The 25,863-nt window shown below is 44.3% G+C and overlaps 1 protein-coding gene across 1 annotated transcript in view; it reads left to right on the forward strand.

The window, feature by feature from the left end:
- The first annotated feature begins 2,329 nt into the window (after nucleotides 1–2,329).
- Nucleotides 2,330–25,863, forward strand: part of LOC131293071 (zwei Ig domain protein zig-8-like) — a 29,161-nt gene continuing 5,627 nt past the window's right edge. The window contains exons 1-5 of the mRNA XM_058321151.1: nucleotides 2,330–2,399; nucleotides 23,672–23,821; nucleotides 23,876–24,045; nucleotides 24,447–24,563; nucleotides 24,959–25,052. Of these exons, the coding sequence (XP_058177134.1) occupies nucleotides 2,330–2,399; nucleotides 23,672–23,821; nucleotides 23,876–24,045; nucleotides 24,447–24,563; nucleotides 24,959–25,052 (601 nt within the window). The remainder of the gene's footprint in view (nucleotides 2,400–23,671; nucleotides 23,822–23,875; nucleotides 24,046–24,446; nucleotides 24,564–24,958; nucleotides 25,053–25,863) is intronic.

Here is a 25,863-nt window from a genome sequence, read left to right on the forward strand (position 1 = left end):
CAAACCCTAAATGGACCCTTTTTCGATCGTAACAATAAACTATTTAGCACCGACTAACCCATTCCGGACGGATGGCCCATATTTCGTACGGCCAGTGGCTCGCCCGTCTAATGACCGACCTGCCTGCAGTTTATAAGCACATAAATGTTATTAATTGTTCAACGGTAGTATCGCAGGGCAGGACATGCGTGATGCTATTTGCTGGCAAGAAAAACGCAAACCCTCGTCCGGAGGAACGTGACGGACGGAACGGATCGAATGGGTGGTTGCAAAAGGTTGCTTCCCCTTGGCAGTCTAGTCCTTTTCCCAGCAGTGCCAATGAAAACGGTGCTGGCAGGGGAAAAGTTCTGCGGTGGCACAATGACTGCTGGGTGTCACTAGAAACCCGAAATTTATTGGGCAACTTATTGAGTTGAACGAGCTGTGAGCGTGTGGGTCGTCGTTGCGTGCATTCCAGTGGAAAATGGCATTCAAGAGTGAAGTTTGAACCCGACAAAGTTCGACCGTTGATGCCGTTTTGCTGGAAGGTATGAAGAAGACGATTTTATTTGTTTTCTGTGACATTTGAATATCTAGCATAGCAACAGCCATAATTGTATAAAATCTAGTGTAAGTTAAACGGAAAAATGTGCAAAATTTCTTGAAAAATAATAAATCAACCTTGTGTTTCTCCTTAGTGCACGACACATGTTTGGCGAAAAAGTTAGCAATGAGATACGATCGTTTTTCCTGTAACTTTATTTATCAATCATTGTGTATCGCATTGAAAATTATGTCGAATGTTGTCAAATACATTTTATGCTTTCCTTTTCCAGAAGAAGCTTAACCCCTTATGGTGGTCAATTTATGAGAAGGTCTTCCAAAAAGCTGCTATAATGCGGTACGGAGAAACATTTCGTTTTTGCGAAAAACCTGTGCAGGTATTTTTCTTTCCCCGGGATGTCAAGCTTGCGCAAAACATTCATCCATTTGTTGATTATTGCAGAGGGTTTGGAGAAACAAATGAAAAATCCAAAAACCCTTCGGTAACGTTAAGGAAAAAGAAACAAAAAACAGCAAAACAGGAAAATGCTTTCTTCCTTGCATCAACAGTAACCGGTAAAAGTGACTATCTAACGATGAAAGTAAAACAACCTAACCCGCATAACCCTTTTTCATGGTGAAAGAAAACAACAAAAAGCTTCCCTTGCTTTCGGCTTTGTTTGCGCACCAGCCGAGCCAAGGAAAAGGGCTTTCACTTCGTTCCGTTCCGAGTATCAAAACATCGTCTCAAGTTGAAGGAAGTCACCCCCAGCTTTGCACCCCCCTACCCCCCCTGTACAAAGCCACCCGTTAGTTATGGGACTTTGGGAAGTGTTTGTTGTTGTTTTCTTTCCTCTCTTGTCGACTTTTTTTAGCCTTCTTTTCCGATTTCCTACCGATTTTATCGATACCATTGTGACATCCAGCCGCGTTTAACACTCCATCGTTGGCCATTGAGTTTGAGTGGTCCGATGGGGAAGAGAACTGAGGAAGGGAGGGGCACTTAGACAGAGCGACTTGGCATAAATCATTTTCGAGGCCACCCCCAAAGGTCACGTGCACTTATGGTCGCCCCGGTTGGCACTTTGGCGACCAAGGCGGCCCACCCAATTCCAACCAACAGCCTGCCGGAAGGCATCGGCTGATGCTGATCGAGCCGGGTGTAAACGTTTTGACAGCCACCTCGCCGGAATTCCCATCTCGGAGCGGCTTATCGGCGGAACGGCCGCCCCGAGGGGGGGATTGCCGCCAGCTGATGGTCATTTATCTAAGTGCCGCACTAGCAGAGAGGGTAGATTTATTATCCCGACTACACACAGTTCGCACACTTCGACCCGGTTCAATCCTTTCCGCTTCGCAAGGTAGGAGGTCGCGTCCGATGCGACGATGAGGATAAGCTTTCTGCGACTTTGCATGATGCTGCTCCTTTGGCAATTGGTACTCTTTTGCCTTTTCTTTTCGATGTTCTCCCATTCCTTCCGGCTGTACGAGATCCAATCCCACGGTATCATGCGCTGATTGCGTTCCGAGATCCACCGTTTCGATGGAGGCGCCCGGTACTTGGTGCAGCTACAAACGCTTGATGGAGGCGCCTGGTGCTTGGTGACGACACGCACGCCTGATGGAGGCGCCTGGTGTTTGGTGGAGATACGAACGTCTGATGGAGGCGCCTGGTGGCCCATCCGCAGATCCGTCTGGCGATGGGACACCATTTCGAACCTCATCCAATTTTCGAAGAAAATAAAACAGATCATACATAAAGATACTCACGCCACGCACGAATACGCAAGCACACGGAACGATAATCATGGGGGTCGGCAACCTGCTGGAGGAGTACGAGACCTCGATTGTTACGCGCCACACCTACCTTGTTAGCGGTGGGAAGGGGGTTTTAAGTCCGGGGTGGTTACTTTTGAAATTTATTCATGGAGAAAATTGACAACAGCGAAAGATTTATGTAAACCTTCACCGACACCATGGGCGCGCGGCTCTTAGCACCCCGATTTGCCAATCATTCCACGCCAAACGAAGTGCGCTCTTTTCACGACACCCGACGACGGGTTGCGTCTACCGGATCTTGTGTCTTCACAGTTTGCGTTCGATTTTCCGCACCGTTATAAAATAGAAGGAGGTCACAGTGGAAGGCCTCGATTGAACGATGCAGACAATTTCTTAGATACCACAGCCTGTTTGAGGCTTTGCGGCTTTCAACGCACATCACTTTGAATTATGTGCGGGTTGGTATACTCTTTAGTTTAGTGAACGAAATAAAATCGACCCGCCACATAATCGATACGATTGACATCTTTTCCCATCGATGGAAAAAAATTGTTTGATTTTAAAATAAACAACACTAGCCAACACCCGAGTAAACGACCATCGGACCGTTATTACGGAGTATGCAAATACTGTCAGCAAATATTTCCGGAACCATTTGATCTTGGTGTTGTTTATCTATTTCGGGTTTGAAATTTCATGATTTTCAACATGGTTTGTGGATAAACCTACACAGTCACCACTTAGGATGTGTGAAATATATAACTTGCCAAAGGGAAATAAACATCCGACTTCTTCAACTATCTTTTCCTCCAGCCAATCGTTGCCATCGCCCTCCAATAGCCAAGCAGAAGCGCACGGAGTACGTAGAGGTTATGGCTTTTAAAAACTTTTCGCTCCCTCTGCACTCCCTTTGACCCGTGCGACCCAACGCCGGCATATGGCATTGCAGTACAAAATGTGTTTACCACCACCGTTTTGCTCGATCGTTGTGCATTTCCAGCTGTACCGGTTTTTCTATCCCACGTTTATTTTCTCGAACTCGAAACCAACCAGGTCGATGCGGCAAGTGACTCGAGCGTCTGTCGGTTCGATAACTTTTTCTATCAATTTTACATTGCTGAGCGTTGCATGGGATGCACTCGTTCGAACATATGCACTCAGCGTCTTCCAACCCTTGCAGGTGGTGACGTAGCATGAGGTTCCAGAGAAATATGAAACGTTTGCAACGCGCTATAGAATCGAGAGCGAAGAAGGAAGATGGTGAAGAAACAACTTTCAACCGTCTAGGCTTGTGCATGTGCATTTGTCAGCATGGACGGGAATGTCACGTAAGGTCCGTCGTGGGACTTCCGTTCAAGAAAGGCGCATATGGCAATGGAATATCCTTACTTTTTCCTATTTCACTTCCCTTCCCGTAGCCTTGTCAATCGAACCCAACGCGTACGTCACATCGAGTACGGGCGAATTCAATTTTCCTTATCTCCGCCGAGCCCGAAGTCCCGAAAGCCTTCGAAGTGGTTTCGGTTTTATTTTCTTCGCTCCGTTCGATTACGATCACCCGCTTGCTGATCTTTCAAGAAACCCAATTCAAAGGGCAGCCATTCGCCGTCGACTGTAAGCGTTCTCTTCTCCCTCGATTCACATGAACGAAATGGGACTTGGTTTTGGGAGCGGGAGGGATCTTATCAGGATTCTACACCATACGCAATTCAATCGATCGGACGCTGGCACAAACCGAGCTGTCAGTAAAGAGCAGCTGCGAGTTGAGGAGCGCACGAAAGAGAAGCAATTCCAATGGCAAGTGTCAGCACATCGTATTACCTTTTCTTCCTTCCTCTAAATTTATGTTCGGAAGTTCTGATAGTGAAAAGAAATATTCACCTTTTCCGTCGATGTCAAATTGGTGTAATTTTATAACAAGCACGAATATTGTGCATACCATCAAAGCATGGCGTTGATCGAGTTCAACAACCATGTGTCTTGATTACACATAATGCACATCAAAAGCAAATCAAATCGAATGTTGATGAACGAACACTTGGTTTGATCAGATTGGTCTATGATTTTGTTGAAGTTTGTAATTTATTCTTGGAAATTGCATTATTCGCTTTCATATGGCGGTATGCGGTTTAAATATGCAAACTGTATGAAAGATTTAGCCTAACAAAGCACAAATTCAAGGATAATTATTTGACTAATGCAATTGCACAACGTCGTCTTCCTATTTTCGTTCGAAATCTTCAAGTTGCCCAGTAAACAGATTGGCTGGAGAAATTCGATGTTTGTTCGTTTACGGCTGAATGGTGGCCAGCTTTTACCCGCCAACCCTTTGCCACTCACACAAGCTCGCCCGGGCCATGTTCAGTCTGCGGTCGTGGCAATAGAATTTTCAATTTCCTCTTTCATTAGGCGCCCGACGCTAGTGGGAACCGTCACCGTCTCCGCGTCGTTTTCCGAATGCGAGTGTGCCCCAACAATAATGGTAAACCCACACGAATGCAATGGGAAGCCTAACGAAATGTTTGCTCTGCGGCTGATTCTTCGTTTCCGCTGCTCAATCTTCTCTGCCTGGTAGGTTTTGGAGTCCGTTCCGTTAAAAACGGGTGCTTCTCCCTCTGGTACCCGAGTTCTTTCATGTTTTTGAGCCATCTCGGCGAAGAAGATGTTGCTTTATGCTTATGCAAATATGTGTTGAATCTGCACCGCTGGCACATTCACAACGGCACGGCCCTTCACGAGCGCACAACCCCTTCGTCGATAGGGACTTCCGCTTTTCGTTTATCACGGGAATTCTTCCCTTCACTCGCCGCTCCCGGGCGCGGTTACCGTTGGCTCTGGTTGGCAGATGCAGCTTGCGATTGAAGCCCGCTGCATGGTGTGAGAGGGTTTGTAGTACGGCAAAAACCACAGCTGCCGGTACGGGGCATGAGAATCTTCACAGCTTCATTCTCTCGGCCGGAATGCTCTGGCAGCTGCCGAGTGGAAAATGTCTGGTCCAATCGATAGTTGACATAACTTTGCTGTCTCGTGCACGAAGAATGTTCCAACACGATTTGGCAGCACTTTTGTCGGGGCGCGCTTTCCAGCTGGACGATTGGAAAGTGTGAGCATAAGAACCCGTCGCATACGTTTCGTTAAGTTATACAACCAATCATAACCGTCTCAACCGATTGGGTCGGAACTATATAACTATACAACTATATTGATACACTTTTTTCTCAAATATAAAATTATTTTTATTGAAATATAACATGAGAGAAATTAAATCAATGCTTCGTTTGCTCCCAGCAAATCCAATTCGCAAAACGAGTAGCAATAAATGAAAAATCATAAATATAATACCGTCAATAGATGCTGACAGATATCGATTTTCTTCGCCCATCAGCCTGTCCTTGAGGGAAAGCTTCAAAAGAATAAACAGAACAATACATTGTGCTACATGAAGCGCAAAAAACGAAACGAGCGCACATATTTTATTCTTCGCTCGTTCCATGATGGCTCCCGCATGGTCACTTTCCTTGCATCATTGCGAGATAATCATCACGCAATGAAACCAATCAAAGTTTCTTCAGACAGCCATCATCGGCGTGGCGCTTCTTCGCCTTTGCTTACCATCTCCGTTCCGTGCTGCGTGTTACCGAAGGCAAATGGGGCGACAAAAAAAATACGAAAGGTCAGCCATCCTCCGGTCGCGATGAATGGGGGGAAAGTCATAAAAGGGAATCATATTTGCAACATCAGCTGAATCATAAAATCAGATTATTACCCAGCAACACACACGCAGATTCGTATTGCGCATGGAATGGACTGTTAGGGGCGCGCTTACATTAGAGATCACCAGCATTAGTGATTGAAGGTAATTATGCTTGCAATAAAGGAAAGCAGTGCCGAACTAGCAGTAGTAAGCATAAGAACATAACGGTTGGTGGAGGCTAAATGAATTCGTTTTGTTGTTTGTTTTTTTGGTTGTGAATACACTTTATTCATTAACCTAATGATTTCTTTGTACCATTTCTCCAAAGTTATACATTTTTGTATAACTTGTTGACTTGCTGAGGTTGAACTAAACATTGAATAACAAGCAGTGATTTAAAAAGGAAAATATTTGTACCGCCAATGATTGGTGATTTGTCAGCGAAAGTACATTCGTCTTCATCATACGCCATGATACACGTGCATGTTTACCATACACTCAATTCGGATCGACTTCACATCCACATTCCGGGCAATTGAATGTGTATTTATTCTGCTTTCAAGCACTTGTAAATCAGGGCTGCCGGAGCCACTCACACAAAAGGACCATTCTGTTGGCGGCATTTGTAAGCAAGAAAATACGCTTACTATTGGAAAAAGGGCCTCAACCTTCAGGGCTGGGTCAACACTTCTAAGAAGGCACGGCTTACCTGATCCAAACTGATACATCTCACTGCAAATAGCACTTTTTTCGACCTCTCTTTAATTTGCCTTCCAATTCCTCGAGGTGATGGCGGAACCTTCATTGTGGCTGCTCGAACGCGTCAACAACCTGTTTGCACCAGGTGGAGTTTTTTTTATTCCAAAACAACCTGCAGTGCTGTGTGTGTAGGCACGAAGGTATGAAAAGAAAACACCCATCTTTTGCGTGAGGTGAGTTTACTTCGACCGTAAGTCCAACCTGACGAGAAAATGCTTTTACGCGGGCGAGAGCAAATTCGATGTTTAAATTATAGGTTGTTTTTTTTCTTGTTCACCAACAGAATTTTCCTCCACCTCCTCCAGGCCAAACTGTTGAATTTTTGCGGTCCGTACTTTCTACGAGCAACTAAATTCAATAATAACAACTTTCGAGCATCTTAGAGCATGCATAATTTCGTCTGTTTAAAGTGCGAAGCAGTCTGGCTTGGCTGCCCGTGATGCGAAGCGGTTGATAAAATCAACAAAGTTTTATTAAATTATTTTCCCATGGCCACATGGGAGGCCGATAAAGAGGTTTATGTGTGTGCGTGTCTGAATAAAGCTGCTAGTGGCTAAAAGTTGTGATTCAATTTATTCATTACACAATTTATGCCGCCTCGTTCACAATGGAGCGTTTCCCGTTGAACAGGTGTGTTATCTAGAGTGTCAATTTACATAATCTTTTGCACTATGCCGTTACACTAAGTACACAAACACGCACACCATATGTTTCGCCATAAACCATCTGGGTGATAAGATAATGGAGATAGGAAGGATGAACATATTGATTTATGCCTCGGGCATGAAGATGTTTCTTGAATGTTGTGATTCCGTAGGAAGAGGAGATTATAAAACAGATTTATGAGGCCCTAAGCTTAATCCTGTTTTTAACTAGTGAACGTGTTTTCTTTTCTATGAAAATTCGTTTTGTTTTCCTCTCGAACACTTGAAAAACATGTACTCTGTTCGTTTCCTAGCAACATCGAAAAACAAAATACAAAATCGGTGTCCTAAAAGCTTCGCGTGAGCGCAGCTTTCGGCAATACGGAATGGTATTTTATGTTCGAAGGAACAGGAGGGAAAATAATTAATATTCCTCACCCATACCAAGGCAAGCTTTCCTTGTCGATGTTGTCTTCAATAACGGCCATAATTTGCCAAAGCGGATCCTTTCATGTCAAGTAGCGTAATTTTGTACTTCCTTTCTCTTCCGTTTGCTACTTAGACTTCTTAGGGGCGGAGCCGGCAGGCGCTATCAGGCGTACGATCAGGCCAATATGAGTGGCAGCCTTTTTGAAACCCACGCACACACAGGCACACGTCAAGCTGGAGCATAATTTCGAGCCATACAGCAAACCGTGCGAGGATAATCGAGCCGATTACGAAGCACTGTGTCTCATTTAATTAGCCACGATACGCCCTTAGCGTTTCCACTGGGGTTGCAGCGTGGACGGGATGTGTTTATGGCACAGCTTGATCCCGGAGGTCGCCGGCTTCGATGGTGCTCCGTAAACGGGTTTATGTCTTGCAGTAGCGTGCATTGTTCTCGGACGGAAGGGAGTAAAATTTCAAAGAATTTTCCGCACGCTGTCGTGCTTTCTTTGCAAGCGTCTTGTACATTTGTTGATCTCTGTCGAAGGAGAAGGATGATTTTTTTGTCCCACCCTCCCAAGAGAGGAGTAATGTTGGTAACTCGCGAACAAGTCAACCGGCAGCAGCTTGCGCTTTTAACTGATCAAAGAGATTTTTGTAAAGCGGCATTATCCCCATCCAACCAACCGTTGTGCAATAAAGAAGAGCGAAAAATGAAACCAACCAGATGAGGGCAACAACAAGAAAGCTTAACTTTATCCTGACGGGTATAAACAAGTTTCGGGGTTCCCGAGCAAAGCGTGGTTTGTTTTCCTAACCTTGCTAACCCCTACAAGATGTGAAAGAAACCATTCCAATCTCGGTTTTGCGTTGCGATTTGCACTGACCGATCACCGTCGGAATGGGGAAACTACTCAAAAAAAACGGAAAATTCTCACAACCCAGTTTGAGGAGAAGTTAAATTTTTCAACCGCAAAAGTTTTCCTCAATTCCATCGCAGTTTGCCCACGGTTATACGGCCCGGGCGGATGCACATCGATTTATTCGCAGTAAAAGTTGCTTCTTAAGCCGGTTGCTATCTGGACTGCATCCCTTTTAGCTGCAGTTCGCTTGCCTCACGCGCACTCGTGCAGGCATTCTTTTGCGGCACGGAATGTGGCCGAAAAAATGTTTGATTGGGGTTTCTTTTTTTTTTCAAGGTGGAATGAGGAAGGGAAGTGGGAGACTTATTGACAAAATACACGGTAGAAAATGAAATACATCAGGAAAGTAACATTATGTCAACGGAAAATAGATCGGTGAAATAAGTTAAAGCTATTTTTTCAACCATGCCAATGTAAACGGTAACTATTAGAAAAATTGCTATGAAAACAAATTTTCGAAAACTTTTACTCCAATGGATGCTTGATGTTTAAGATCAGTTTTTTTGCTCAGAATGTTGACATTTATATTAAACACGACATAAGTTAACCCTTTCAGGACCAGAAGCTATTCAAGTATATTATTTTGGCTATTTGGGGTGTAAAATAAAAGAATATCACCAGAAAAACCTAGCAGTCTGCGTAGGTTTTTTTTATAATTTCATGAGAAATATTTTTCTCTATAAACCATAAAAGTATAAAATGAAAAGTAAAGTGATGATATCGGAAGTTTTTTTATTAGCTTTCCAAAACAAATTACATATTAAAAGTTCTTAAAACAGATCTTAGCCATTTCAACAAAAACATAATAAATTAATCAAGTCTAATAAACTTCCCAAATATTAAGTTGCTGTTGTTGGTTGAACGCACGAATGTTTTGGTTTTGGAGCAATTAATTTTGATACTTTTTTTTTATTTATTCGTTCAGAAAGACATTTGCCGCCTTTGACATAATGTTTTCTTTGATGTTTCGTATCAAAAGTATCATTTTGATAACAGTTGAACAAACAGTAACGAGTTTTGTAGATCGGAAAAATATTTCCCTTGGTCGTGAAAGGTTTAAGTAATCGTAAAAACAGTTGAAGCGATTGAAATAGTCAAACCAAACGAGATGGTTGAAGATATCGAGGTATTGAATCATTCTGCTATTGGGGAAATTCAAATCCATCCACACTCTTTGGTCGATAAAATTCTCATTAGCTGTTTAGTTAGAAGAAGTATTTAGCTTGCAAAACGTTTAATGAATGGGAACGTTCATTAGGCATACGAAATCTTTAATTAAATCTCAAAAACGAGTGTCATTCGTAGAACAACTTGTTTTATCTCGAACGTGTCGCAGTTAATTGATATTTGCAAAATGCCACTATGTTCGCCCGAATCGAAGCACATTCGTAGCTCGCTAGATTATTCCCATTCTCACTTCCGGGATCTGCGGCTGGCGGGAACGTTCCCGGGAAAACCTCCAATCCATCTTCACCCGGTTTTTCGGTTCGGCCGTAGCGAAGTCACCAGCTAGAAACAATCGCTGTTGGCATCAAACGCCAAGCTCACCATGGCAACGCATCACAGGCCACCGCAAAGAGTGGCGTACCGGAATTGGTAGCGCTCTTGTGCGAGAGCAGATCGGGCTCCACCAGGTCGCTCGATTGCCTTCCGGCCGGCGGAGAAATGTGCTGTTCGATAGCGTGCCAGGCACGTGACATGTGATCGTGACCACGCCGTGCACATTTGCGGCCTCATCGCTCGAACCAAACTCACCAGCCAACGGCCGCTAATGAGTTTTCGGGCCGAATGTAAAATTCAACGACAAAACGGTAGCCGCATCGCGACACGGCGTGCGTTTTCGGTTTTCGTTGCAAGGATTCCGGAACGACCGACACCACCGGATGGAGTGAAATTTGACAAACGGTGGCAAAAGCTCGGTTTTACCCGGCGGGCCTGATGGCGAGGTAGTGAATTAAAATCAGTCCATCGCTACCGGGACAGTCGAGCTCGAAAGCTCGAAGATTGGCTTGAGGCATCGGTTTGGCCAACACCCTTCGCGGAAAGTTTGCCATTCGCTCGCTAAATTCCTTTCACCGTTTCGGGTTCGGAGATCAAACTATCCGTTCGCAACTCACTCATTCCTGCAGGCTTCGGGCACGTTCGAGAACGCCACCTGTCAGCTCTGGACAGTTGCTGAAGGCAGCTCGTTTCGCGTGTGACTTTTGCCAGTTGCACAATCGGGAAAACTATATCCCGGCCAGCCTGTTTCCCCTGGGTCGGTTTGCCATCCCCTCCTCGGGCTTTGACGAGCTCCACCCGCCCCGCTGGCTGTTGACAGAAACTGTGCTCCAATAAATCATTCAACAGTCGCTGCACCGACGACTCGCGTGACAGCCTCGAGTGATGACGATTGAAAGGATTCAACGCGACGCTTGTGACGCGGGTGGCTAGAAAAAATTGGATGTCTAAAAAAAGAGAAGCCTTCTAGTGTAGCAAATTTTCAGCAAAAACCAAAAATAAAAGGTTGGAAAAAGATGTACCCATCACAGTGTTTGTCGAGAGGATCGATTGCACTCGGTGCGTTTTATTATTATTTTGCGTTTTCAATTTGTTTCCACGTTGCGCTCTGACAGGTTTCCGCTGTTAATTGGTTATTGGGCTCTCTCCGGTGAGCTCAGCGCGTGTTGAAGTATGCTTTCGCAGTGTTTGCTATGTTTTCCCGCAATAAAACAAAACCTTGAAATCCACTCCAGCACACTTTGACACACGCCGGGTGACCAGGATGACTGGAAACAAGATTGCCCGCAAGTGTTATTAGTTTCAGTAATAGTTTTATTTTCCCGCTGTGAAATCAAACCGATCGTGTATTTTTGGAGCCGCATTTCATTCTTGTACCGTTTTCTCTCCTCCACAGCAATGGCACTTCACTGGACACAGCCAGGCATGAAACTATTGTTTATTTTCACCGTCTACTTAAGTCGAGGTAAGTACAACGAAAGGTATAATTAAAAATCATTGGGCAAAAACGAAGCTGACAGAGGATAACAAGTTTTGCAGTTGATTGTCACACCACTCATCCGATAGGAAATGCAATTCGATTGGAAAGGGTTTTAATTTTAGATTAAAAATGTGATATCATTGTTATGCAAGCCAGGGAAACAGAAAGCCCACTCCAAATAGATCTCGTTTTGAAATTGCTCGTTCAGTTTTGCATATTTTATGTCACTATCATATTCACTATCTCTACATTGGCCTGCTATTCGACGTTTTGTGGCCGGTTAAATTTTGTTCGACTGCTTGAAAAAATGTCCGGAAGGCGAAGAAGCTCGTTTTATATTTTTATTTTTCACGTTTCAAGCGGACGTGCCGGGAAGGATGAGTCGGAAACACGTTTATAAAATCTTTAATCTCGCTTGAAAGATGAGTCAATAATTTCAACTAGTTTTAAGCACTTTACAAATCTTTAAAGCCACACATGAAAGCCTAAAGCAAGATTGAAAACAATTTGGAAAATACCAGCTAAGGAATGAAAACCTTCATATGTTAACCCAATTCGATATGGGTTACGTCACCCAATGATGGTTGTTAAAACACACACACAACAAAATAAAAGATGTAACCATACCTGTTACGCAACGGAAAAATACCCTTCTTCCGTTTCTAATGACCTCCTCGGTTGTCGTTGTTAAATCACAACGAACCGCAAATCGACGGTTTTGTTTTGTGTGTTTTCCACGCTGTCAAGCAATGCTTTTCCATCCATCTAACCCCACCGGGAACGAATGAGTAACTCTCTTCCACAAGCTTCATTGTGTCGAAAAAACCGTGCGTGAACAATCTCCGATCTGCGGTTCATTCTTGCGCTGCGTTGCTTTTAAAACCCGCATGGAGGACATGTGGGGGGGAAAGAAGGAACGACAACGAAATTTTAGAAGCTTGTTCGCCCGTTCGGGGATTTCTTGTTCCATTGCGCAGAGTAATGAAAAGCCAACAGCTTTCTCTGTGCCTCGGCGTGGATCGAGGCGAGACATAAGGAATGTTTTCTGAAACGAAATGATATAATAGCCTTCGGGTCCGTCGGAGTCTCCGCCGGGGAATACGGGTCGGTTCGAGAGTGTATGAGCTCGAGCTTGATGTTTGACTATTTTTCTTTCCATATCTCTGGTACAGTACATATTTCGTTTTTAGCGCAGGTTAGGTTTTCATTATAATTAGAAAATATTCTTTATCGTTCGGCATAACTTGTCAGAATATGTTCTTCCTCTAGTGGTACAAAGTTAACTATTGTTGTATTGCTTCAAAGCGCAGAAAACATTTCATACATAAATCTAAAGCCAACATAGACTAAACCACCATTCATGCTACGCGGGTCGCTTTTCCTTTGGGTGTTTTCCCTCCGGGGAGGGTGTCTCACGGCTCGCGGCAAAATGTACCGCGTTTTGATTTATTAGCTCTGATGGCCACCGTAGGCCCGCCGGTACTTTGCCTTTGCAGTCGAGCGATGGTCTTGAACTTGAAGCGAAACGGCTGTGAGAGAGTGGAACGGACAATAATGGAGCATTACAATTGCGTGTTCGTGTGCACAAGAGAGTGTTTGTTCGTCCGAAAGCGAACCTGAGAGCAGGAAAAAATTGTTTTTCCTAATAACTGCAATGGAAAGAAGCGGAACTAAGCAACCGTCGCAGATAAAGCGATGCCGTAATCAGTGAAATACATTTCACTCATCTCACCGAGGTCACCGTCACGGGCAGCGTGGCAGAAAACAAAAGCTCGGCTGACCGACCAGGCGCCTCCATCGGACAACGGGTTCCCGGTGGGATTCATTCCACCCTCCCCCCCCCCCCCCCCCCCCCCCCCCCGAACCGGAGTCCGTCCGTATCGCTGGTAAATTTATTCATCACTCAAGTGCTCCCGACTGTTGACGTCGGTTGGGAGCGCATCGGAAGCCAGCTTCTTTCATTCTTCATTTCGTCCGTTTAGCATTTTCTAAGCATAATGAATGACTCGGGCCCCGAAATTCGAAACCCTCCCGATTGGCACGGGGTGGGAGAGCTGTCCGGGTTGCGCGGTGCGTAATTATATTAAATACGTTTCCGTTTCCATATCGTTTGCACGGGGCAGGCCAACGACGGTGAAGGTCGGTAAGTAAATCATTCCGGCTATTCGTCAACGTCAATCAACGTCCCCAACGGGGACCGGAGCCGGACTTTCCCTTTTCTTGAGCCTCGCTTCCCGGGAAATCCGTGAAAGTGAGTGAGGCACTTTGACAAACGGTTCGCACGGGGTTGAAGGGAATATAAAAGGGAAGAAAATAGGCCCATCTCGGATTCCTATTGCTTCCGGCCCGCAAAATAAAACCCTCCCCCCGTAAGTCATTAGCGAAAACCGGTGCGGGTTCGGGAACGTGAACCATGTTCCGGTGACTCCGGAAGTGGCTTTCGTTGCCGCAAACCTCGCAAGCGGACTTCAGTGGCAGAGGTCATAGGCCCGCAGCGAGCGAACGACCCGGACAACGGAACGTAGCCGAACCATTACTTACATTTGAATAATTTTTGATTCATCTTTCATTGGGATGCAAAATTTCTCGGAAAATTCAAGTGGTTAATTTTTGGTTCTCGAGCATCGAACAAAGAGAAATCATTACCCTACCCCCCGGGGAGGGGGGGGGGGAAGGGTGGTAGACGGTAACGATGATGGGAACCATAGCACAACTTTTCGCCGACGGTTGGGAGCCGGAGACGAGCGAGTAACGGTGGGGCTGTGTAACGAAGCGAAAGCGTTTCTAATTGCTACATTAGGTCCATGGTGTGGTGGTGCGAAATGTGCTACAATTTGATTTTGAATCCAACACCGACGGCTCGTGCCTTGCGATGGCGTGAATTCTAATTTCGCTAGCGGTGAACAGTCTGGCCGAAGCGTACAATTGAAAGCAAGTCCCGGTGCGCGGTTCCATTTTCGAATCGTTTGGTCTTCCATCTTGATTAATATTTGATTGCATTCAATTTGCGTCTTCAGACGAAGATTTGTTGAAGAAAAAAAGTCTTTTTGCTGCACTCTGGTAAATGTGCGAGCGAAATATATTTGCGGTTGAAGAAGTCGACGACTCGTAATGAACGACTTTGGGAGAATCTGTAAGCGAAAGGCAAAACATTTAATTTCATTCAACTGTCCATCAGAACTTAGATTGATTTAATTTATTTTGGATGCGTTTATCTGTTAATGGTGAATTTTTGTTTAGTATTGAAAGTTGTCTGGTGAATCCATTAAGCAAAGCAAAACTCTAACAGTAGGTATTAAGCTTATTTTACGGTGTTTTTCGTGACGAAAAGCATAATCGGGAAATAAATCGCTTAAACATCGATTAAGCCACAAACCTTGCCGAGAATGTCACATTAGCAAATCTTTTTCATCCAACCCTCGGTTTTGTCTAATTTCTTGTCACGTAGAAGTCATCCACCAAACGCTGGAAAAAGGACGAATTATAACAAAAGCAACACAGGATGTGATCTGCTTTCTTGACATCGGACTGAACCGGCAACAAAGGCAACATCGTATCGAATGTGTTGGAAAAACTAACGCAAAGGAAAACTGATCCACATACGTAGCACCACGCAAAGAAACTTAGCGTCTCGCTGAAACAGATATCCCAAAAACAGTTCAAAAGAAATCATATTTACCATAAACGGGCCGAAAAAAAAAGTAAAAGAAAAAAACCACAACGCGAAACAAAAGCCACCGAGTTCAACTCATACACACTTTCCGAACGACAAACGGTTGTGGGGGATTCTTTTCGATTGACCACCGGAGAAGCTGTGGATGGACCAGTTAAGGGCAACCGGTATGCGACTGGAATCGATAACGCCAGATAGTCAGGAACATTTTTATTTTTTTGCGTTGTTATCATACGATGTTCTGTTGTTGATGATGTTTTGTTTCCTCCGCAACGGACATTAAAAGGCGCGTGCAAATGCTGCACACTGTTTTTGTTTGTTTTTCTGGCCTGTATTCCTCGTATGATCGTTCGCCTCTTTGATCAGCGAGTCGTATGTTGTCTGTCCAACGTTGACCAGTGAATTCTGGTCCCCCCCCCACCTCCACTCCATCCTACAAAAAAGTAAACACCACAAAGTTGGCCGAAAAATCCCACCAGCAAACAGCTGCCTTCAGTAACCCTTTCAGAGTTCGATCGTATCAACGATGGAAACTGTTCGAGGTGGTTAAAGTTTTTGCAGCTTCGCTTCTTTGCGAGCATCGGAAGAAGCTTTCGCCCGCAATGAGACGCACCCAGCCACAAAACGACGGCTTACGGCCGCCAACAGTTGTTGCCTTTTTTACGCACACGGTGTGAGGGTGAAAAAATGGGAGCAAAACTAACAGACGGAAAAAACGGGGTTCACGTTCATTTCCGCTAACATGATCATGATATCTCGCGCTTTCGCTTATCGAGAGCTGTTTTGATGTGGTTGATTTTTTCTCGTTTGTTTGCTTCGCACATTCTGGAAGCATATTTTCGCACCACGTGGGAGAAAAGATGAGGTTTTTCGTTCTGTTGGTAAAAATTGGCGATAGGCTTGAAATTGAATTTCCTCCTTTTTACCCTCGGAGGCAAGTTTAGGAATGCTTTTATTGCGCCATCATAGCGCGCTCGTCTGATGGGGGGGAATCATATTTTGGGAGAATATGTTGCGTGGCGCTTGCTTTGACGCAGTTCCGTTCTCCGCGTCACGAGTTGTAGAAGTGAGCAAAAATTCATTCCAGATTGGTTCAACCAGTTCCGTGCACGTTCGAATGGTTTCGCTTCTTCACGGGATGCAACCATTCGGTCGAAGGTTTTAACGTTTCGTGGAACAAAAACCGTTCGCATCGTTTCGTTCTTCTTCAGCGAAGTTTTAACCACCACTCTTTGTTTCACGACACTCGATGTCGTTCAATGCTGTCACAGTGTATTTCATTGTCGCTCGCACAATCGGTTCGGTGTATTTTTTTACTTTCCTTCCTGAAACATTTTCCACAAACCTTCGCTTTTATCACCAAAGCGCCATCGTTCGTATGAGGCACGAAAATGATAAATTAACACTGGCGATGTTATGTGTTTCGGTGTTCGTTTTTTTCCTTTCGGTTTCATCATGTTCGCCATCATACTGCAGGTGGTAAATTTACTTCCATTTTTATTGCCGCTTGCTCGCGAGACAATTGGGTGCGCAAAGCGGGAGGGTTGGGAATATCATAAAACAGCGACGCTCGATTGAGCCGTTTCGAAAACGAATACCATACCGCCTTCGCATCCGAGCGCGTCTCGTGCACCGTGCGAGAAGTATAAATTACGTGTAATGGTGTAATTTAAATAAAAACGCTACATTTGCTTCCGCAGCCTCGGGCTGAACGAGTGAGTCAAACGTTTGAATACAGCAACCGGGAGCAATTTTCAGCCCTGCTCGATACGACGTGGGAAAATGTTAAAATTCCATCGCGCCGTTGCGAATCTTTGTTGAAATGGTTTCATTTATATGACGGACTTGTTCGGGTTTGTTTGTTCTCCATATCCATTTGTGTATGAGCATATTTTCTTTCCTATTTTTTTCTTCCGCACATACTCACACTGATGCAGGTGGTTAATTTTAAGTACACTTTCCGAATTGCTATCCGCGGGCATTTGGAAGGTCAAACAATACAATTTGTAATTAATTTTTAAATCAATGTTTGACCACCGAGGGCCCGATTGAAATGTGGTCGTTTGTTTGTTCGCCCGGTGAGGGTAAATAATTTGCGTTTGATGGTACGTATGGGAATATTTCGATCAAAAGAGTTTTTCCCGGGTGTACCTACGGGATAGCTGAGCAAGCAGTTACATTTCAGTGCATTTTATTTTTGCACGGAACATTAAATACCAACGAACTTTATTGTCACTTACGATAAAAATACATATTTTTCCTATGCAAACACACAGAACACTTCATTGGAGATCATTTTGGCCTGTATCCAAAGAGCTCGTTTTAGAAAAAAATCATTCTTAACGCAATAATGTTCGAAAGATCCAATTACGCGGAATACAATCAAGCAGAAAACCATATTTCTTTATTTTCGATCAAATAAATACAATTTATCCGTGCAAAAATGCAAAAAACGAGTTAAATTAGGGAGCGAGAGCAAAGGAACTCCCCGCTCCTACGGCGCCGGGAATATTCATGAGCCGTCGATCCTGTTGTTGGAATCTCAAAACACCGTGACCCTTGCTTGGTAAAAAAGGGTCAAGAGATACTTCCGGCGATGGAATGGTCCGGTACGCTATCCGGGACCGGCTTGGAAGACGGTTTTACGGAGTTGAAGGAACCCCATAGCTAACAGTGCTTTACGGCGGTGTTCTTTGTAATCCATTTATCTTCTATCTATTTTGGAAGGAAGAATGAAATACGCTGCATTGAGTTAAAAAAAATCCCAGCCACACGGGATAAGGAAACCTTGAAAAATCGTTTATGTATATTTTTTTATGTGGCGAAATCTGTCCTTTTTATAAAAGGATGTTTTGGAGGAGGAGGAGATGTTTTGATCAAATTACAAGCTAGATTAAAAGTGGTTCAAAAGAAAATATCTTTGAAATCTTCAATCATCCAACCCTTATCCGAGAACATTTAAAAAAAAAAAAAAATATGCTTGATTTGACTCACTCAGGCTTCAAGATCACTCGGTTTCTTTTGAAATGGAAATGTTGTACATATAACTCACTAACTTTTGCTGGAGCAGTCAGATAATTTATTTGTAATATATTAATTGAGTTAACAATTGATTCCTAACAACTATTAAAGCCTTTAAGGTGAATCCCGTGTTGGAAACGGACCAAACACTATCCTGAACCGGACACAAGTTTAAAAAAACCCACAGTAATTTCCTGTTTAGTCTTTAATCATGAATTTCTCGCCTATAATAACGTGAATTGCTGTGTGTCATTGATGTGTGATGATTATCATGTGCATGTTCAATATCCGCAATTGAATTGATTTTATGGAAGCAGTTAACTGGAAGCTTGGAATTGATAACATTGCTCTCCAGCTAATGGCTCTGAAATTCGAAATTAATTGTGATATTAGTTATATTCGTGAGGGTTTATTAAAGCGTAATGTATTTTTAGCTATCGGTTGTACCCATCTATAATTTTACCGTGCATACCGTTAAAGCGATAAAATGATGTTCGGCAGCGGAAAAAAATGGCTAAATAAAAATATCGACAGATAAAATCGAACTTCATCCGACAGCCTTCCAAAGCCATAATGGAGTGATTCACAATAATGATGCATTAGCGATAAGGAATGATGCCAACCCCAATAATTTGCATGCGATAAGACCACCGTTAGGCTTGGGGCAAACTTCCGAAACTTGGTCGCACGGCTTGGCACCGTTTAGGCCGGGAATAAACTTCACTAGAACCGGATTTGCGCCGCTTCCCTAAATTGATCCTATTTTTATCTACACAAAAACCTAACGTACCCGGGAGCAACCGTGGAAAAGATAAGAGAAAACGAAAGAAATCTCAGGAAAAAGTTCCCCGACACCTCCTGGTTCGTGCACTGCTTTTCACTCTCGCTTCCAACACGCGGAACATAAAATATCAATTTAAATTCGACGGCAACTGGATTGGAAATGAGCCGGGCCGGATGCGATTAGGCTTGTCATTATTTGAATGGTTTTCTGTTCGCAGTTTTGTTTCGCTCGTTTTCCGCAGTCTGTTTCTTGCTCGGGGACACGTTTCCCTCCGATTACCGGCGGGGTTTCCCGGGAGAATGTCGCTGGAAATGGGATAGAAAATTCCCAAGCGCGTGGCATGTTGCTAACGAAAAGAAACCATTGCTGAGTCCGCCTGGAAGCGTATGGTGCAGAAACATATCCGAACAAAATGTATGAAAATGCCGGGGTCCTCGACACAAACCGTATCGCTGGGTGATATCGACGCATTGATTGAACGAATCCCCTTAGCACGACGCGCTTCGGTGGAATTTGTGAATGATTCAATCGATGTGGAAAACTGATCCCGCGCACCATTTCGAGGCCACATGGGGGAGGCGTTTTGTTTTCGAGTCCCACCTGTTTGTCGGGTGGAAAAATGTGCGATTATGAAAAGATAATGACAGGCGAAATTTTGTTGCAGCACTTGCACGCTCGAGTGAATAAAATATGGTTGATTCATGTTCGAACCGTTTCGGTGTTTTTATTAGTTTTTTTGAAACACGCGAACTTTTCAATGGATATATGTTTTTACTTTAAACATGTTCTAGTCTGTATTTTGAAGCATCGTATTTTATTTTGATATTCTTTGAATTTGAAAGTCAGAGTAAATGTTTATCATATAAAATTTATAAATGCCTGTGATTAATAAATCTTTGATAAACATGATTTTCGAGCCCGAAGGAACAATACCCAAAATTGGTATTGATTCCTGCGCTATTGACAAACTCTAGAAATGAATGATCAAAATTGAAATTCTACCACCCGTAGCTCGGTCAATCGAGTCATATAACATATGATGCGTCTGTCATCTCGATAAACGACCCTGTACCGATCCGTTCGAAAAATATTAATAGAGGACCGGGCAGACAAGGGCCCTGTGAACGTTTCTGCGTCCGATGCATAATTCATCACTCATCAGTCATCAAACACTCGTACACCCAATATCGAAAAATGGTGAAAGGGCTTCAACCAGAATTTGATGATTCCCATCCCAGACACGGCATCTGAACGTGCTCGGTCAAAGCCCGAATTTTGCCAGCCGGTACCAGATTGAATTCGATTCCCATGAAATTTAGATTCCGTTCCCGCGTGGCGACTCAATTCGCTTAATCAATTTTTGGTATCACGCTCGTGCTCTGCCCAGCTGGTGATAGGTACTGTTGAGGCAAACAATTTGATCTTCTCGCTCCCTCGGATGGATAATGTGGCCAGCTAATTAACTGCTTTTCCCATCAAATTTCCCGGCGGTGGCCAATTTTATATCATCCGATTTGCTCCCGCCTTGTCGCCCTTGGCGTTGTTAAGGGGCTTACTTTCCACTTTTCCGAATCAACTCGTCGTCCGAGCCACAAATCCTATTCATTCCCCCGAGGGTGGCAGCGGGAAAGGGAAAAAAAGAACAGCACCACCCAAATGACGAATGTGTTCGTTCCTGATAAGCTCTGTTCCCAGTTCGCCACGATGGTTCAAATTGGAAATTCGTGGAATGCGTGGAAAACCCCAGCACGCGAAAGTGTGCCCTCAATGGTTTAAATGTTTGGCTTCGAGCGAAACTGGGAAACCTAATTATGGTCCCATATAATCGTTACCAATCGGTTTGACGGCGTACGAGTCGTTTTGTAATCCATGAGGTTCAATCGTTTTAGTCAGGAGCGGAAGGGAAAGGCGGGGGCAGGTAATGGGGGATTTAGAAAATTTAAAAAATTTCGTATTGCTCAAAGCGACGATTAAATGTGACAATCGAGTTAGTTTTTTGTGCAGTTACTAATTGTGTAATAAAATAACAATTAATGGGGAAAGTGTTTCGTCTAAATGTGATTGATTGATTCATTCAAATTCATCTAAATATGATTGATTGCATTAGTTCAGTAATAAATGAAATTATGTAACAAAATATTCTATTTACACCAACTTAAAGCTTATCAGGGAGAGGTTTAGAAAAAAATATTAGGTAGCATATTTCAAATTTGACCATATTGAGCACAAATAAAGTATGCAATGGTAAGAAAACAATTTAAAAGAAATTGGGCAAACATTGGAAAAGGTGTAAACAAACGATCTATAAAAATTTAAAAAAGGTTTTGCATATCAAAAGCAAACTAAACATTAACCTTGATTTGTTTAGACGAAAGTATGAAACATCTTCTTTAACAATATCCAAATAGCAGGGATAATAAATTTGTTCGCAAGTAAAAGATGTTTCATCAATTAACTTATGGTTTACACGCATATATTTAAAAATGATTAATTGAAAAAGCAACGCTGCGTTTGAGGCAAATTTTAAGGAATTGATGGTATTATACAAAGGTGATATTGAGAACGTAAAGTACGCTTTGTCGGAAAAATCATTCAAATTAAGCTCGAATCGTCTAGGCTATTTGGAAAAGGCCCACTACTTTGCGTGTATGCAATTTAAATCAACAATCCTTCCGTTATCGGCAGCCTTATACAGTTTTACAAGTGCGTAGGATAAATATTTGATCAAATATCCTGTGCAATTATCCGGTCCAGCGTGATATCCCAATTGGCACGAGATTGCCACTTCCGTTTTGTTTTCTTTACTCACCTTTCAGCTTCACCATTCACTTCCGATTAATGTCCATCGGATCCAGTGTTTGATAAATATTTAAACCACCACTAATCCTTTTCCGTATCCACACCCGCATCGGGTGACGCAAGAATCGGTTGCAAAAAGGCAGACATAAGCAGGGTGATGTGTGTGCATTTGCGTTTGGCGTCGGGTGGAGAAGGGAAGTCCACACTCGATATGACAGGTGATTTATGTTCCGCATCTGTGATAACATCTCGCACCTCCCGTAAGGCAACAGCATGTGTGTGTGTGCGTGTGTGGCGGCCTGCGGTGAGCACCCGGATGACGGCATTAGTGTCACTTTTCATTGACTTTTTCGAGCATTCCACCCGCCTCACTCCAAACCGCGACCGAAACCGAGAGGTGTGGGAGTGGAAATAAGATTGATACCGGCGATAAATTAATTCTTGCACTCAGCACCAACACAAACACACACGCACACGCACAATTGGGTCGCAAATCCTTCTCGCACACACCGCAACGACCGCAACGGCAGGAACAAACTCCCAGAGGGAAGTTGCTCCGGGCGAGTTGCTTTAACGTGGAGTAAATTAAGTGTCTCATTTCATTCCGGAGCTCTGAAGTCTCGTCCAGTATGTGTGTGTGTGTGTGTATGGATCGTTGTCCCCTAAAGGCAAGATAAGGTTGTCCCACCGTTTGCGGCCATCCGTGTTGTCCTTGGTGGGGAAAGGAAAAGCTGGTTGACGCTTTGTTTTTTCCTTCGTTCCTTTGTCTTTGTGCTCGAGGATCGCTGGGAGTAATTAATGTTGAAAAAGGTTGATGTACTGCGTGCGGTATGTTGCTTTGCGGAGAGAGTAGTTCCTGCCTGGCGTTCGTTCACTTGTTTGCGCCGTATCCTTGGTATTATCGGTTCGATCAAGCTCCGGCCTCCTTTCTACCAGAGCTGGGAATGGACAAGGGACCGGAAGTCAAAAGGGATACGGGAAATTATTGTCCCCACACGAGCCACCCTGATTGAGTGTGTATGTGCGTGTCGATAGGATTAGTGTGGGACCCGCTCCGGAATCCCTTCGCCAGTATGTCAGGGTGTTGAAATTTAGCACAGCACAGCTTTATCGAAACCCGGGCTCTGGCCGACCCAGTCAGATTTCTAATTTATCCTTCGCTCAGAGACTCACCCGATCGGAGCTTGTGTTGTGTGTATTTTTCAATTGACAGCAGAGTGTCGGTCGACGACCATCAATTGATTGGGTACCTTCCCGGGGCGTTACGGACCAGCAGCGAGAAATTGGCACGCATCCGGAAGTTCAGCGCCAACGCCCGGGAGTGTCGAGATGCTGTGGTCCTAAATTTAGCTGAAGCTAGAATATATTTTCCCTCCAACTCGGGTAGCACCGGAACAATCGGGGGTTGGGGAGGCAACACGAGCGGCAGATTTAGTTAGTTAGTTAGCCATGGAGGCCGACTTTCTGCAGGTCGGAAACGTTCCGAAGAAGAAAGCTACCTCATTTATCAACCCGGGGTTGACTTCCGCAAAACACACACACACAAATACCCTGCCAGCGAACCCATTTCTAATTTGTATCTTCGCTCTTTTTCCCAATTGCGCCCGTTGCTTCCATTTCCGGTTCCGATCGATCGCTGCGGTGGCCAACCATCGCCCACAAAGGCATCACGAAGTCGCTGCAGACGTTCTCGGAGGAGCAGTTTCTGTCCGAGCTGAGTGACGACCGGAACCCGCTCGGCGGGCGGCCGACGGTACGCAGCCGGCCAGCGCTCTACCAGCCGAACGGGGCGCACCGCCCCCAGCACCACCAGCACCAGCCGCTCCAGTACCAGCAGCTACATCCGGCCATCGAGCACCAGCACCACGCGCCGGAAGCGGCCGAGAACGAAATTTACGACTCGGACGAAAGCAATCTGCTCCGGACGCCGCTCGACCGTGGGCCGCACTTTGATTTATCGGCCTCGAAGAACATCACCGCGCTGGTCGGCAAGACGGCCTATCTCAACTGCCGGGTGAAGAGCCTCGGCAATAAAACGGTAAATTTCAATTACTGCACTGCAACAACAAACAGCAACAACGAACAGCGAATGGCGCACGGTGCAAGTGCGTCCCACAAATCCCTCCGGCAAATCTCTCGGCTCCAATTCGCTTCCAAAGCCTTCCTTTTTCTTCCACGTCGTTGTTTATTGTAAATTCCACACCGGGTCCCGGGTGGGAAAAGGTCTTAAACAACGGAATCAGAACCTCCAAGGTACACTCCAACAGGCCCAACAACGCCGTCCGTTGCCGTGCGGATTTTGCCGGATGAGCGAAAGAAAAAGAAACTCTGCATGCATCCAACGACAAAGCTCTACGGACAATATTTGCCCTGCCGATGCGGTACGATGAATTCTAATAGAGTGTACTACCAATCTCTTTTTTTCCTACTCTCCTTCAGGTGTCCTGGGTCCGGCACCGGGACATTCATCTGTTAACCGTAGGTAGATTCACCTATACTTCCGATCAGCGATTCCAGGCTGTACATAATCCCCAGACCGACGACTGGTCGCTACAAGTAAGTCCCAACATTCGACCCGGCTTTCTTTTTCCCTTTTGTGCGTGGGATGTCAAACCGTCACCTTTTTTGTGCGCCCTTTTGGAGCAAGTTAACGTTGGACAAACACACACAAATACGCGCGTGCCGTTAAAAAAGAAACCGGGACGTCTAAAGCCCACCGTATCGATTCCCATCCAATCCAGTGTCCCATCGATCATTGGACGGTCCAGAAGGCTCAGCGCCGCTGTTTTTTTCCTCTGGAGGACCTACCCAGAAGGTGTCCTGTTTCTTTTTTCCTCTGTTTGTTCCTGCCCTAAGTTGACTGTTTATGTTTCTTCTTGCGCTCTTGTTCGCCAACACGAGCACGCAGCTAATGGCGCAATGGCCGTTCGTTCGTTCGTTCGTACTTTCAGATACGATACCCTCAGAAGCGGGACACCGGTGTGTACGAGTGCCAGATCTCCACCACGCCACCCGTCGGACACTCGATGTTTCTCTCCGTAGTTGGTAAGTATGTCGCGCCTGCGCACAGTGGGATGGGGGTTCAACAATCAAGTGGACATTTCTATTTTGTTGATGGATTTTTCACCGATTTTGATTACTTTTTGCGAAAACTGGTTCTAAAACATGAGAAAAAGTTAATTTTATCAGTAATATAGATGTTTTCTTGAAATATACACCGTTTTGGAGCCCACCACTGCCACTGTCCTCTAAACAACCGCCAAACAGACGGTTGGACGTTCAAATAACGAGTTTGTAATAAATATATGCCAAACGTAACTAAAAATTAGCCACCTCCTACTAAAACGAATGTTGATGCTACCGGGTTCGTGTATTACGATGACATCTGGTGAAAAGCTAAATATAAGAGAATAACACGAGCATTGTAGCTGTAGTGTGCGAAGTACTTATTTAGAGCTTTTGCAGTAAGTTTTTTTTTGTAAAGTAAGTTTCTACATAATTAGATATCAAAGTATATTGTTTTCAGCAGCCATATCCAATTTCGTTTCTTCATTCCTGAACAAATACAAGACCTTGAGCTCATTGTGCAATTACTTTCGTGTTACATAAATTTCATCGATAACAATGTGATAATAATGAAATTTTCTACTGTGAATACTAAACCCTAAGCAAGAAAACTTCTCGTAACAAAATTATCAACACGTAATCAACCATGCTTGTATAAACTTAGCAAGTTGCAGGAGGCAAATGTTTAGTTACGTTTGGTATATATTTAGTACGGTCTCACGAATTTAGTTGAACGTCAAATGTTTGCTTACGGTAGGCGGATATTTGGAGGATAGTGGCAGATGTTTAG

Source organism: Anopheles ziemanni, chromosome 2 (assembly GCF_943734765.1).
Source record: "Anopheles ziemanni chromosome 2, idAnoZiCoDA_A2_x.2, whole genome shotgun sequence".
Classification (NCBI taxonomy): Eukaryota; Metazoa; Arthropoda; class Insecta; order Diptera; family Culicidae; genus Anopheles; species Anopheles ziemanni.